Source organism: Papio anubis, chromosome 7 (genome assembly GCF_008728515.1).
Source record: "Papio anubis isolate 15944 chromosome 7, Panubis1.0, whole genome shotgun sequence".
NCBI classification, from domain to species: Eukaryota; Metazoa; Chordata; class Mammalia; order Primates; family Cercopithecidae; genus Papio; species Papio anubis.
In genome coordinates, this window is record NC_044982.1 from 135853382 (window position 1) to 135866888 (window position 13507).

At 43.5% G+C, this 13507-nt stretch overlaps 1 protein-coding gene and 1 long non-coding RNA gene across 3 annotated transcripts in view; one reads left to right on the plus strand and one right to left on the minus strand.

Moving 5' to 3' along the window:
• Positions 1–12969, plus strand: part of LOC116275840 (secretogranin-3) — a 39563-nt gene extending 26594 nt beyond the window's left edge. Inside the window, exons 11-12 of the mRNA XM_031668678.1 lie at positions 5092–5172; positions 11377–12969. Of these exons, the coding sequence (XP_031524538.1) occupies positions 5092–5172; positions 11377–11495 (200 nt within the window). The 3' untranslated portion in view covers positions 11496–12969. The remainder of the gene's footprint in view (positions 1–5091; positions 5173–11376) is intronic.
• Positions 248–11381, minus strand: LOC103885822. 2 transcript variants are annotated; one of them, XR_649121.4, is made up of 3 exons: positions 11152–11381; positions 6845–7072; positions 248–416 (listed from the first exon to the last, which is right to left on the minus strand). It is a non-coding gene; the product is annotated as an uncharacterized LOC103885822 (long non-coding RNA). The 2 variants fall into 2 exon arrangements; XR_004185157.1 differs by lacking the exon at positions 248–416 and adding an exon at positions 6220–6400.
• Positions 12970–13507: the final 538 nt, after the last annotated feature.

Genomic DNA, 13507 nt, shown 5'->3' on the forward strand with positions numbered 1-13507 from the left:
TTAAGTATTATATCAAACTTTAATTTTTATAAACACTCTTTTACAAAACCTAATGTCTTTAGTACATGCAGTATGCAATAGGACAACCTGATTGATTTATACACTTTCCCCAGAGGGAGACAGTCAGGACAGCATAGCAGAGTAAGGACAAATTCATGTTTAGAAAAGATATTTTTCTCACAGTGTTAAAAACCAGAACAGCCAGAAAAACAAGGCTGCATCTTGATTCTGGCCCTTTTCCCATCTGCTTCAGCGTATGTTTTAAGGCTTGTGCTCTATTACCTCAGCCATGAGCTATTTTTTTTTCCAAAGGAAGATGAAATAAATTGAGGAAAAAAATAGTCCAGCTTTCCAAAGTCGACTCTCCTAAGGTTTTCAGTGCATACTGTGTAAATAGAAGATTTGCTTTACAGCTCCTGCAAAGAGAAAAGTCAATATGAGCCAGCTGCTTTGCTCCAAGAGCAAAAGAGTACCTGATATGATTCCCATTGTTGCCAAGGCTCTTGTAAGCGTGTGGAGGTCTTAAAACTGGTGGCAGTGGTTCCCAAACTTTGCTGCACATTGGAACCACCTCGGGATCATTAAAAAGTACAAATGTTTGGTCCCTAGTCCCAGATATTCTGATTTAATTGGTCTGAGGAGCAATTTGGACACTGGGCCTTTAAAATTTTTCGCTAAGTGATTTTAATGTGCATCAAAGTTTGAGAACCACTGCCTTGTCAGCCAGTTTAACAACAATGGCAGGCACTCAATTTCTCTAGTCTAAAAGGTGAATTTGACCCAGCCCCAGTCATTAAAGGCTCCATATTAATTTTGGTTCAAAACCAGGCTCTGACCCTGTATTAGTTCCCTCTCGTGCTGCTAATAAATACATACCTGAGACTGGGTAATTTGTAAAGGAAAAAGGTTTAATTGACTCACAGTTCCTGAGGAGGCCTCAGGAAACTTATACTCATGGTGGAAGGGGAAACAAACACATCCTCCTTCACATGACGGTAGGAAGGAGGAGTGCTGAGCAAATGGGGAAAAGCCCCTTACATAACCATTTGATCTTGTGAGAACTCACTCACTACTACAAGAACAGCAGCATGGGGGTAACCGCCCCCATGATTCAATTACCTCCTACTGGGTCCCTCCCATGACACATGGGGATTATGGGAACGACAATTCAAGATGAGATTTGGGTGGGGACACAACCCAACCATATCAGACCCTCACTTAGCTATGTCGCCTTGGGCATGTCATTTAACCTCTCTGAGCCTTAGTTTCTTCATGAATAAACTGAGAAAATATTTAATTAGTAGAATTCTATGAAGAATGACATATGGATATAGTATACCTATCACACTTGTGTCTTAAATGTTCTGATATAGCTGTCATTTAAGTTTAGAATCCATTACATTTCAAGTCTTTCAAATAAATCATTCATTGTCACTAAAAAAAAAAGGGTAGAGATAAATCTATGCCATTTATATGTTTTTTTAAGACGTCGTTTCCTAGTTTGGATTCCATGCTCACTGGGCAATCTTCTTTTTTTTTTTTTTTTTTTTTTTGAGACAGAGTCTTGCTCTGTGCCCCAGGCTGGAGTGCAGTGGCGCGATCTCGGCTCACTGCAAGCTCCGACCCCCCGGGTTCACGCCATTCTCCTGCCTCAGCCTCCCGAGTAGCTGGGACTACAGGCGCCCGCCACCTCGCCCGGCTAATTTTCTTGTATTTTTAGTAGAGACGGGGTTTCACCGTGTTAGCCAGGATGGTCTCGATCTCCTGGCCTCATGATCCGCCTGCCTCGGCCTCCCAAAGTGCTGGGATTACAGGCTTGAGCCACCGCGCCCGGCCTCACTGGGCAATCTTCTAATTGCAATTTGGCTTCTGTATAGAAAGCCTTCATCCATTTACTCATTGACAAATATTTCTTGAGAGCTTCCTCTCTGTCAGTCCTTGTTCTAGGCAAGAGGGTACATCAGCAAACAACATATTTCTAAGGGAGGAAGACAGTAAACTTAATAAATTATATGCTACAGTAGAAGGTGATAAGTAGTCACCTTCCGATGGATAAAAATAAAGCATGAAAGAGGATGAGAATGACAGGGTGTTCTGTTATAAATTAGGGAAACTGTCCTAATCATATGTTAGGTACTAAGATACTAGTCTTACTAGAATTGCAGTCCAATTTTCTTTAAGCTATAGTAAACGCATTCTCTGTTGTGAGTTGATAATGTCAATATAGTGAATAAAATAGCTTTTCAAACATTACATACTGTTTAAAATTCCATACCATTTTTATAGGTAGTGGGTTCCTGAACAGAAAGCAGCCTAATGTAATAATGCTGAGACCTTTAATTTATTTTTCTTTTGAGGCAGAATCTGGCTGTGTTGCCCAGGCTGGAGTGCAGTGGTGCAATCTTGGCTCACTGCAACCTCCACCTCCTGGGCTTAAGCAGTCCTCCTCCCACCTCAGCCTCCTAATAGCTGGGACTACAGATGCACACCAGCACGCCTGGCTAATTTTTTTTTTTTTTTTTTTTTTTGGTAGACATGGGGTTTTTCCATGTTGTCCAGGCTGGTCTCAAACTCTTGAGTTCAAGCCATCCACCCACCCCGGCCTCCCAAAGTGCAGGGATCACAGGTGTGAGCCACAGAGCCTGGTCAAGGCCTCTATTTCAAACTGTCTTATGTTGAGTTCCCTCCAAGGCATGCACTAAGAGAAGGATTTGAGGTGAAGTAGCTTCATTGGGAAGTGACCCCAGGAAGCACCACTGCAGGGTAGGTACATGAGCACGAAGGGAAAGAAGCCAATATAAGGTGTGATAATGACCAAACTTCAGCATCAGCAACTAGAGCTCAATCCTATTGAAAACTTCAGGGAAACAGTAGAACATGCCTGAGGATCAAAAAAGGTGATGCATTGATCTACCCATTTCATCCGTTATCAGTAGAAGGCTGCTCTATTAGCTAGCTATGAAGAGGGAGGCACAAGAGTGGGCAATGTCTGCCCCACTATAGTGAAAACTTCATTTGTTTTTACTCTCCTAATTTGGAATTTTTAATGCAGTGTTTAAACAGAGCAAGCTGTGGTTTTCCTTCTCCCAAATAAGCTCTAACATCATGATATTGATATCAGAGAAGATAGTAGAAAAAATGCTTAAAATTATTTAAAGAACAAGACTATTTTCAGACATACTCAAAAGTTTCAGAAGTCCTAACTACCTAATGTGCGAATGACAAATTATTCATTAAAGCGAGCCCTATGGGGATCAGTAATTTGATTTAAACTCTTTAAAATAATGAAGTTGCATTGTTTAGAAATGGTCTGCACTTAGATTTCTTTCCTTGCTCAAAATGCCTTATCTAAGTGAATTAATTTGAAACAGAAAACACTGCATTTTTAAAATCATTATTTATGTATCTATTTATTAGTAGAGATAGGGTCTCACAATGTTGTGCAGGCTGGTCTTGAACTCCTGGCCTCAAGCAGTCCTCCCTCCTCAGCCTCCCAGACTGCTGAAATCAAGGCAGTTTCTACACCAACTATTGAAGCAACTAAGGACTAAAAATTGTGGATCTCTTCTGGTCCATTTACCCCTTTTTGCATAGGAGTCTCTGTGCTTCTTTGGGAACCAGATGACACAGATCTTCAGTGGTAAGGCAAGAGTAGGCTTCAAGATCAGGAAGAAAGATGCTCAGAAAGTCACTTAGGTAAACACAGTGGGGGCAATTGGAACACGGTCAACTCTTAGGGCAGTATTATTGTACATGGACAGTAGTTGGAGGTACCCAGGTTCAAGCCTGGCTCTGCTACTTTTTAGCCATGTGATTATGACTTTATGTCTCTGTGCTCCAGTTTCTTCATCTGTGAAATGGGGATGATAATAGGACTGCCTCAAAAAGTGAAGAATAAATGAGACAGTGCATTTTGGAGCATAAAGCAGTCCTCAGCACATGATAAGCACACAATACAGGTAGCTCAACCAAGAAGACTGTGCGGTAGAGTAGAGGTAACAGGGCTCAGATGCGGCTCAGAATGGGGTGGTCACCACACTGAGCTCGGCGTCTGTTGCTTCTGCAGAGGCCCTGGACTTTGAAAGCCTCTTTTTGTAGGCCATCTGGTACTTTCTAGAGACCTGGTTTCTTGGTGCTGACTCCCTAAGCTTTAGGGCCTCTCAAGCTTTCGGGCCTCACCTGGTTAAGAGAATGGCTGATTTCTTTGATACAGAACAAAGCAACATTGCTGTCCATGTCTGAAGGTGAGGTCTTATCCTGCAGATAATGCAGGTAGTGGAAACTAAGCAGATCAGAGTCCAAATGCCAGCAGTTATTTCCTGTGTAGCCTTAGCCTACTCACTTCGCCTCTCTGAGCCCCAGATTCCTCACCTCTCAGTGGATGGTAATATCCACTTGCAGACATAAGTGCAGGTAAAGGACATCAGAGAGCAGGTGCATGAGTGATGCCTGGTGTTCTTGTGCCACACTTGAGGCCCTTTGAACAGTGTTTACATCCTGGAGAGTTTTATTAGAACCAGTTCTAAAGTTTGCCATCCAAACCTTGAAGTGAAGCACTGGTCACCTCTTTGTCTAAGTTTTTACCTGTCCCCTGCCAGAATTGGGCAGAAGACTTAGAGCTGCTTACATAAAGCCACACATTTGGACTTTTAACTGAAGTGATGGAATCTTTAAGTATCTGCCACTCTCATTCAAGTCCTTGGCCTGATGATGCTCCTCAGTTTGGAAGAACCATCCCTAACCAGAAATGAACTAATCTAGGGGCCCATCTATCTAGTAAACCGAATCAAAACTCTTCTCTGCCAGGACATCAAGGTGGATTTATTTGTGTGTGGGAATCATGCCCCTTGACACTTACCAACTTGATTCTTCCTCCTGGAACCTCATCCCCACCTGCTCTCCTTGACCTAAACCCCTCAACACACAAACACACATATGCACATGCAAATATGTACATTGCCTAGTTAGGGAAACAACCTTGCAAGTGCTGCATACGTCTAATATTTGTGGTTTTGAACATAAGTGTGGTCTCTAAAATGAGATGTAGTGATATTTTCTGAGTGTTTGATTTCGTTCTCTTACCTCTTTCAGGAAAAACAGAAGCCTATTTGGAAGCCATCAGAAAAAATATTGAATGGTTGAAGAAACATGACAAAAAAGGAAATAAAGAAGGTAGGACCGGGTGTGGTTGTACATTGCAAACTTCACCCATTTGTCAGAGGGTCTTTCTATATAAAAATTCCCACAATCAAATTGACTGTGCCAAAGTCTCCCCACAGAGCCCAAAAAAGACTGAAGTCACCTCTCAGATGCAGAGGGGAACAGAACCTCCATTTCTCTTATTATTCAAATTAGCCTTTCAAGCAAAGACGTTTTCTTTTGTTTTACATTTTATTATGAAAAATGTCAAGCGAACGTAGAACTAATAGTATAATGGATCCTTGTGTCTCCAGCACCCTTCTTCAATAATTATCAAATGCTGCCAGTCTTGTTTTATTTAGCCCCCCTTTCTTGAAGTATTTTAAACAAAGGCATTTTCTGAGTACATATTTCATGCACCCTGCAGTCACAAAAGCAGTCACTCACTTATGTAAAGCAAACACAGAACCAGGCCCCGTTCTAAGTGCCAGAGATGCCCCGCCCGAGGAGTGCACAGCGTCATTAGAGCTACGGTTGGTCCTGCTCTGTGATGTCATGGATAGGTGTGTTACTGCCAAGGAGGCGAGAAGATGGGGTGGATCTTCATACCAGGACAGAGACAGTTGAGAGAAGGGCCACAAGAAAGCCCTTCCTGGAAAGTTAAGAATGAATCTGCCAAGTGAGGAGAGATGGAGGCAGAGGGAACACTAGGTACCAAGACATAAAGGGACCAAGGAGAGGGGTTGTTCTAGGAACTGGCCATTCATGTCCCCAGGAACACTGGATGTTTGTGGAGAAGAGCAGCAGACAGGGTTGGGAAGTGGGCAGAGGCCATGTCAGGAAGAGGTTTGTGCACCCTTCAGAGGAGGTTGGTTTTAGCCAAGAGAGCCTAAATTGGGGCCTAATTTGGTTAAGAACTGAGAAATCCATCTGGCAGCAGTGTGACTACAGATTGAAAAAATAAGACCCCAGAAGGCAGGAGAGAGATAAGGAGGCAAGACAGAGATCTGGAGCAGAAATATGGGGCTGTAAACCAGGGGACAACAGAGGAAATAAAAAGGAAGGGAGGAACTCGAGAGCTATATGGAGAAGGAGGATTCTAATATGATTCCCAGGTATCTGGCCAGAGCAGTTGCAAAGTGATGCCTTCCAAAGAAACAAGTAATGCTTCTCAAACTTTAAAGTGCATCCAAATCACCTGGGGAACTTCTTGAATATCCCACTGCCCAGGTTGCGCTGCAGCACCACTAAATCAGAAATTCTGGGAACAGAGGGAGAAAGAGGTATTTTCAGCACCCTCTTAGCTTGGGTCTTCTAAGTTGAGTGTGATGGCAATAATTATCGATATTCATGCATACTTTATTTGGTTCAAAATGATTTGAATTTCCAGGCTGTCAGTTATACTAAAATTGACATGAACTGTATTTCATCAAATCTGTCATTGATTAAAAATGCACCATTGTTTTATGTGCGATTAAATTACAACATACATCAATGACTGCAAAGACTTTAAAATTAAAATGTTCATCTTAGAATCATTGTAATACACTGTGTACCAAAATACATTCCAAAGCCATGGTAAATCGTATGGTACATCAATTTGGAGTATTTGTTACTGTTTTCACTGATTAGCATACGAATCAGACTCCTGGTCATAATCAACAACATCTTGCAATTCAGTGTTCCCATTCCAGAAATGACCAACCTGGTGAAGCATGGAACTCTGGTGCTTGCATATGGAAGGCTCTGTTAGCAAACTTCAGAATAATAGCATTGGGTTCGATGCTCCCTTTTGTCTCCGGGAAATATGCAGTATGCTCTCTTCAAGAGAGAAACTCTTTCTCCACTGCTCTCATATGTGCTCTGCTTGACTTGGGGTCATCTCTCAAAGCCTGTGGGGGATCTAGGTCCTAGGGCTATGCAGTGGCTGCAGCTGTATAAGCAAGTAGAATTACTATTAGCTCTGACCTTTCTTAACCATCGTTGCCACCCTTTGTTTGGTAAGGGACTGGGTGACCTGAACCCCCTTCTCAAACCCAGGAAAGGGAGGATCCATGTGATGTGATAGTGAGGATAATGAGAAAATCTTATGTAGCCTTGAAAAAATATGCTTTTAAAAAGTGAATCACAGCCCTTCTCTCCTTTGAGCCTTACAACCTTAAAACTTCCTTTAAGGTTAGCAGGATGGCTACTAGCTTATGTCTCCTAACACCCAGCTAGGGCAGAGTTGGCATTAGACCAAAGGGCCTTTCCTCTGCACTATGCCGGTTTTCCCACTGCACATAGTAATAGCCATGCCATAAACATACAATTTTTCCTTTTCAAAAGAAAGCAAAATATTTGCCTGTTTGTCCATTCAAATCACTGGACCTCTTCACATATGTCTTTGGGAGTCTCCCTCTGTCGCCCAGGCTGGAGTGCTGTGGCGCCATCTCGGCTCACTGCAAGCTCCGCCTCCCGGGTTCACGCCATTCTCCTGCCTCAGCCTCCCGAGTAGCTGGGACTACAGGCGCCCCCCACCACGCCCGGCTAATTTTTTGTATTTTTAGTAGAGACGGTGTTTCACCGTGTTAGCCAGGATGGTCTCGATCTCCTGACCTAGTGATCCGCCTGCCCCGGCCTCCCAAAGCAGTGGGATTACAGGCGTGAGCCACCGCGCCCAGCTGGGAGTCTGCCTTTTATTCCATTAAAGATGTTGACACTGCAGCCTATTCTGCAGAGCCAGCATTAATGAACCAGTAATGAACAAGAAGTGCCCTTTGTGCCTTAGGGGTCAGGAATAAAGGAATCATCGCCTTAGGTGCAGTGCCCACAAAATGTATGTTCAGCTTCGTTCTCTACTTCATGCCTGAGAGAATGGGAAAAGTGAAAAACAAAAACAAAAGGGAGCATTTATTGAACATTTGCTCTGTACCTGTTAGATGTTTTATAGTCAGTACTGCAAGGCTATGGAATGGTCAGTCAATGACCAGCATTCAGAACCTGACTCTACCACTACCTGAACAAGTGACCTACCCCCTCTTTTCTGTTTCTTCATCTCTGAAATGAAGATACTAATGCTTACCCATGAGTATCAAAAAAACAACCCTCAACATGCTTTTTCCTATTCTCTCACTCAACGCAACAATCAACACAGAAGACTTCTGTGACCAAATGTGTGGGGTTTTCTCCCCACCACCAAGCAAGCAATCAATTCTGCAGCCGACACCAGCTGGGTGTCTGCCAATTCAATTCCAACACTATCTACCTAGAGACAGCCTCAGACATCACAGGGTGAGGGCGCAGTCCCAAAGGAGTGCCCCCTCCTTCCCACCAGTTGCATGTCCAGGCCTCTGGAACAGCTGGCTGACTGGCTGCAAGTTTCGGTTTCCACAGCCTCCTCTTAGGGTTCAGTTAATTTGCTAGAGTGGGTCTGGTGTGGTGGCTCACACCTGTAATCCCAGCACTTTGGGAGGCCAAGGTGGGAGGATCACTGGAGGCCAGGAGTTTGAGACCAGCCTGGTCAACATAGCGAGACCCCATCTCCACAGAAAATTTAAAAATTCTGGCCGGGCGCGGTGGCTCAAGCCTGTAATCCCAGCACTTTGGGAGGCCGAGACGGGCAGATCACGAGGTCAGGAGATCGAGACCATCCTGGCTAACACGGTGAAACCCCATCTCTACTAAAAAAAAAAAAAATACAAAAAACTAGCCGGGCGAGGTGGCGGGCACCTGTAGTCCCAGCTACTCGGGAGGCTGAGGCAGGAGAATGGCGTAAACCCAGGAGGCGGAGCTTGCAGTGAGCTGAGATCCGGCCACTGCACTCCAGCCTGGGCCACAGAGCAAGACTCCGTCTCAAAAAAAAAAAAAAAAAAAAAAAAATTCGCCAGGTGGGCCAGGTGCAGTGGCTCACACCTGTAATCTCAGCACTTTGGGAGGCCGAGGCAGGTGGATCACGAGGCCAGGAGTTTGAGACCATCCTGGCCAATATGGTGAACCTCTATCTCTACTAAAAATACAAATATTAGCTGGGCATGGTGGCACGTGCATGTAGTCTCAACTGCTTGGGAGGCTGAGGCAGGAGAATGGAGTGAACCCGGGAGGCAGAGCTTGCAGTGAGCCGAGAGCGCCACTGCACTCCAGCCTTGGCGACAGAGCGAGACTCCATCTCAAAAAAAAAAAAAAAGAATTAGCTAGGTGTGGTGGTGCACGCTTGTAGTCCCAAGCTACTCAGGAGGCTGAGGCAGGAGGATCATTCGAGCCCAGAAGTCCAAGGCTGCAGTGAGCCATGATCATACCACTGAATCCACCCTGGGTAAAAGAGTGAGACCCTGTCTAAAAAAAGAAGAAAAAGATTGCTAGAATTCAGTGAAATGCATTTACTGGCTTACTAAAAGGATATTTTAAAGGATACAAATAAACAACCAGATGAAGAGATACACAGGGCAAGGTCTGGAAGAGTCCAGAGTGCAGGAGCTTCCATCCTTGTGGAGCTGGGGTGCACTAACCTTCCGGCATCTGAATGAGTTTTTGTTCACCTTCCCATCAGCCTCCACGTGTTCACCTATCTGGAAGCCCCTGAACCCTGTCCTCTTGGGCCTTTCATGGAGACTTCATTGGATAGGCATGATTGGCAACCATGTAGGAATGTGATTGGACAGAAAGGGCATGGTCTAAACCCAGTAAGGCCTGTCTCTTTAGATTCTTCTTGACCTCTCTGTGCAGCATTCCTTCCTCCAGGGTACAGGGCAGGACCCTCTATGGATCAAGGGTCTTATAACCCACAATCAGATTAGAGTCCTGCCTTGGCCGGGTGAAAGGAGGGCAGGTCAGAGAAAGAATCTGCTTCCTGAGGCCTTCTTCTCAGGCCCAGAGTGCCCCAACATTATGACAAAGGGCTGAAACAAGGGCTATGAGAGTTATAAGCCAGGAATCATGGACACAAATGTAGATAGATAGTTAGATGATGGATAGAAAGAAAAGAAAGAAAGAAAGAAAAAGAAAGAAAGAAAGAAAGAAAGAAAGAAAGAAAGAAAGAAGGAAGGAAGGAAGGAAGGAAGGAAGGAAGGAAGGAAGGAAGGAAGGAAGGAGAAAGAAAGAAAGATGTCATAGGGTACAACCTCATGGGGTTTTGTGGGGAGCAATTAAGGTGATGGCTGTAAAGTGCTCAGTGCTGGGATTTCTCCTTCAATCCTCATGGCTGTCCCCTAACAGGGAGCAGATGTCCTGCTTGCCGGAGAGGAAATAAGCCCTGTCTAAGCCTCACTCACTTAGTGATTGTAGAGAGGTCCTTCGTGGTTCATTTTCCTTTCTCATAGGAGCTTAAGGACACCCAAGTGACCCAGGCTCAGATTACATTCAGGCTCACTAAGGGTGGCTGCTAAACCACCCTTTTATACCCACTCTCCCCTTTCTCTCCTCCTTACCAATGAACAGAAAGCAGGGTTCTCTCTAGTTATTTATAGCTATAATTGCTTAATATTTAAAGGATCAAGAGAAAATGGGGGTTTTTAAAACTTTCAGCAAGGTGTCATAGGCAGCCTTCTTACCTGGAAATCTTTATTTTTGGTGGGTGTCTTGACAATTTATACAGATTTTGTTTGTTTGTTTGTTTAAGTAGGACAGAGGAACCAAAAAGAGTTTACAGTTTGGCTTTTTGCTCCTTGCATACAATTCAAATAGCATGAAATAAAGTAACTCTTAATTTGAAAAAAAAAGTGGTTTGTCACATCAACAGGGACTTAAACCTAGTGTAAGTCAGGAAGTCAGAACACCTGGTTCTGATCATAACTTTTACTACCTATGTGACCTTGAACAAGGCACTTAACCCCCAAGTGTGGTTTCTGGACCAACAGCATCGGTATCACCTGACAGCTGTTTAAAATGCATAACCTGGATCCTCACCCCAGACCTACTGAATATGACTCTGCTGTTGCCCAATAGCCCCAGGTGTTTGGTATAAACATTAAAGTTTGCAAAGCCCTGGTCGTGAGCCTATTTCCTGTTTGGTCAAATTGGAATGGTATGACTCACCTGAACATCTCACAGGGTTGTGATGAAGAGCAGATAATACATGTAAACATTATTTTATACCGCAAAGTACTGCACAAATGCCACGAATTAAAATGTCTCCCAATGTGAAAAATGGAGAATGGTAATTGTGTTATCATATAAAATGCTTCTCAGTTAATGGTAATCACTGTAATGGGATTGGCCTTTCCTGATCTTTGTTCATGATGCTGTAATAATATTTTCCAGATTATGACCTTTCGAAGATGAGAGATTTCATCAACCAACAAGCTGATGCTTATGTGGAGAAAGGCATCCTTGACAAGGAAGAAGCTGAGGCCATTAAGCGCATTTATAGCAGCCTGTAAAAATGGCAAAAGATCCAGGAGTCTTTCAACTGTTTCAGAAAACATAATATAGCTTAAAACACTTCTAATTCTGTGACTAAAATTTTTTGACCCAAGGGTTATTAGAAAGTGCTGAATTTACAGTAGTTAACCTTTTACAAGTGGTTAAAACATAGCTTTCTTCCCGTAAAAACTATCTGAAAGTAAAGTTGTATGTAAGCTGAGATTTTGTATACAGAATCCTTATTTCCTCATAGACTTATATTTTATAATCAGAATATGTTGCTTTGAAAAAGCCTCTAATGGACTGACCTTAAAACTCACTGTCTCATCCACACAAGCACTCCCTGAAGAATTAAGTGGGTTCTGTTTTCAAGGTATGCCAGCTACCAAAGCACCTTGCAGAGTATGTCTATTACAGGATGTCGTTTCCACTAGCAGTTCCCTTTGGGGAGTTGAAGTAAATTCACGTTTTCTCAAAGTCTTGTAGCTTTGGAGGAGCTATCTGCTTTTCTGGCTGCTTTTTAGCTGGCTTTTTATTAGGCCCAGTGACATAAAAAGGATCCAGGTAAATGGGTATAGGATTTGCTGGATTTACTGACAATTTCGCCCTGCTCTTAACACTTCCTATTAGTGACTTTTCAGACTTAAGTTTGCTTATAGAGATATTTATGCACTCTCTAAGAAGACAAATGAGGTCATAAACACTGCATAAAGCAAGGTAAAAATGTATGCCACATCTCACTTATCTAAACTGGATTAGATCCAAGCCAAGGTTTCCCAACAGAGAGCAAAGGGCCAGGCAGTAGGGTAGAAATTGAGATAAAAATCATTCCTTCCTTGTGATCCAAAGCTGGTAGAGCAGCTTCCCTGGAGGAAAAGGTTAATGAACTTCAGGTCCCTGCAACTCAGCCCCCACCACAAACACAGCCCTGGAAACATACAGTGGCTTAAGGTCCTCTTGAAATGTTAATAATTAATGTTCCCAAACCAGAGAATGCTTTGAAAATGTATTACTCGGTGTAAATTAATTACATACATATTTTTCTATATATTTACTTCAAATTGTAAAAATAACATAATGCTTTGTGTATTAGAGTGAAGCCAGCCGGACTTCCTGGGTCGAGTGGGGCCTAGGAGAACTTTCCTGTCTTACAAGAGGATTGTAAAACGCACCAATCGGTGCTCTGTAAAACACACCAATCAGTGCTCTGTAGCTAGCAAGAGGTTTGTAAAATACACCAATCAGCGCTCTGTAAAATGCACCAACCAGCACTCTGTAAAATGCACTAATCAGCAGGATTCTAAAAGTAGCCAATCGCAGGAAGGATTGAAAAAGGGGCACTCTGATAGGGCAAAAAGGGAACATGGGAGGGGACAAATAAGGGAATAAAAGCTGGTCACCCCAGCCAGCAGCGGCAACCTGTTCTGGTCCCCTTTCACACTGTGGAAGCTTTGTCCCTTCGCTCTTCAAAATAAACCTTGCTACCGCTCACTCTTTGGGTCAGTGCCATCTTTAAGAACTATAACACTCACTGCAAAGGTCCCTGGCTCCATTCTTGAAGTCAGCAAGACCACAAACCCACTGGCAGGAACCAACTCTGGACACATTAGCTGTCACTGTTTCAAACAGTCTTTGACACCTGCATTGCTGTCCTGAATGCCACTACCTGGTACCCCACCTTTTGGTGGGGACTGTGGGGGAAAGCTGTTTTCTTCTCCCATCCTCTCCAGAGAGTTGCAAAAACAAACAAAAGCCAAAGCCTGACACACACACACACACGAACTAAACTCAGTATGTTCTAGAGAAGCCAGTACCCATCTGTGAGTGGGGACAGGGAACTAAAAACACCTTTGTCCAAATAACACTTGCCAAAACACAGTGAATCAGACTGTTTCCATGAGTCATCTTTGATAACATGACTGACTCCGATTCAGCCATACCCAAACAGGCTGCGTGTGCATCAGACAATAAACTGGCGCTGGCTAAAGCATTTTATCCATTCACTTTTCTATAAAGAATCTAAATAAGC